At 35.3% G+C, this 1,906-nt stretch overlaps 1 protein-coding gene across 1 annotated transcript in view; it reads left to right on the plus strand.

The window, feature by feature from the left end:
• The first annotated feature begins 1,208 nt into the window (after nucleotides 1-1,208).
• Nucleotides 1,209-1,906, plus strand: part of LOC119581283 — an 881-nt gene continuing 183 nt past the window's right edge. The window contains exons 1-2 of the mRNA XM_037929677.1: nucleotides 1,209-1,551; nucleotides 1,655-1,906. The exon at nucleotides 1,655-1,906 is cut by the window's right edge and continues 183 nt beyond it. Of these exons, the coding sequence (XP_037785605.1) occupies nucleotides 1,334-1,551; nucleotides 1,655-1,832 (396 nt within the window). The 5' untranslated portion in view covers nucleotides 1,209-1,333 and the 3' untranslated portion in view covers nucleotides 1,833-1,906. The remainder of the gene's footprint in view (nucleotides 1,552-1,654) is intronic.

Consider the following 1,906-nt stretch of genomic DNA (forward strand, 5'->3'; position numbering starts at 1 on the left):
AATAATGATGATAATGATGATAATGATGATAATGATGATAATGATGATAATGATGATAATGATAATAATGATAATAATGATAATAATGATAATAATGATAATAATGATAATAATGATAATAATGATAATAATGATGATAATGATGATAATGATGATAATGATGATAATGATGATAATGATGATAATGATGATAATGAGGATAATGATGATAATGATGATAATGAGGATAATGATAATAATGATAATAATGATAATAATGATAATAATGATAATAATGATAATAATGATAATAATGATAATAATGATAATAATGATAATAATGATAATAATGATAATAATGATGGATAATGAGGATAATGAGGATAATGAGGATAATGAGGATAATGAGGATAATGAGGATAATGAGGATAATGAGGATAATGAGGATAATGAGGATAATGATGATAATGATGATAATGATGATAATGATGATAATGATAATAATGATAATAATGATAATGATAATAATGATAATAATGATAATAATGATAATAATGATAATAATGATAATAAATGAATGATAATAATAATAATATTACTACTTCCAATGATAAGGAAGATGATGATAATATTAACAATGATAATAATGGTAATAATGATCAACAGTTAAGGAAAATATATTGAGAGTATGAATACGGCTATAAGAGAAAAATAATTCATACTGATGATAATGATTGAAATATAAAAAATAGAAAATGTACCGTGAAAAAAATAATAACTTAAAAATAAGAACATCAAAAATTATTGTATTATATTGGCCCTTCATTTGCACTATCGTAATTGTCATTATTTTTATAATTAGCATTGTTATTATCATTATTAACGGCCTTTTCTTTATAAATGTCAATGCCATTGTCAGTATCATTATCTATGTTGGAAAGTCATGCGGATGATTACTGTAATAAACAGAGTAATTAAACTGTGGTAATAAGAACTGTAAAACATTATTTTAATAATATATTTACGTACACGTCTCCACTGTGAGGTATCAAGGCCGCAGCTTTATACCCTTGTTCCTTGTGACAATCAACCTGTAGTTTCACCTCAGTCTCAGCAGAGCTTTAAATGCATCCTTTTCCACACCCAGCTCAGTCCAGTCCACGGTACGAGCGCAATACATGGGTATTACCGCAACATTGTTTGTACACACTGATGGCCGCTCCTGCCCTTCGAGTCTGGATGCTGGAGGCTTAAGCTACTGCTTCAGACGTTGGCCAGCAGCTTCCTCACACTCGACGCAGAGAGTGGTTAGCCTTTGTTCATTTTCCTCGCTGTTCTTCCCGATTGACGTGGCATGATGTTCTCCGCGGTCCCGAAGGCCCATCCCTTCTCTCCCATGGAAGAAGGGCCTGTAGACTCTCTGTACATGAGGGTCACGCTTGGACAGGAAGCTCGCTGGCCTCTGTTGCTGTTCCTGTACACGGTGATTGGGCTTCTGTTCCTCGCTGCTGCCCTCGTCTGGTGCCTCGTCAGGTCGCCTTCTGATTCCTGGCTATGCCCTTGGTTCAGCTGGTAAATATATTTTATGTATTTTTATTGTGATCGTTGAAGGCCACGGATACTGCAATCTATGCGTTCTGGTGTAAATTCTAATCATGTTCCGTCTTCTTTCTAGTGCTGGTGGCGAGAGCGAGGTGGCTGACTTACTCATAGTAAGGGCAGCGACTCCGCGTCGGCGGAGAAGACCGAGACACATGCGTTTCTGCCAAGTATTCCGTAAGAAGGTCAGGGCGAATATGGACATAGAAAGGGGCGTCCGGGAATCAGGAGACCGAGGATTGCAGAGCATCTAGATATTTCTGTCCCTGGCTCCTGTAAAATACGAGTTGATTCAGCGGAGGCATTATCTAAGAACTGATACATTTCA

This window comes from Penaeus monodon, chromosome 14 (assembly GCF_015228065.2).
Source record: "Penaeus monodon isolate SGIC_2016 chromosome 14, NSTDA_Pmon_1, whole genome shotgun sequence".
Taxonomy (NCBI): domain Eukaryota; kingdom Metazoa; phylum Arthropoda; class Malacostraca; order Decapoda; family Penaeidae; genus Penaeus; species Penaeus monodon.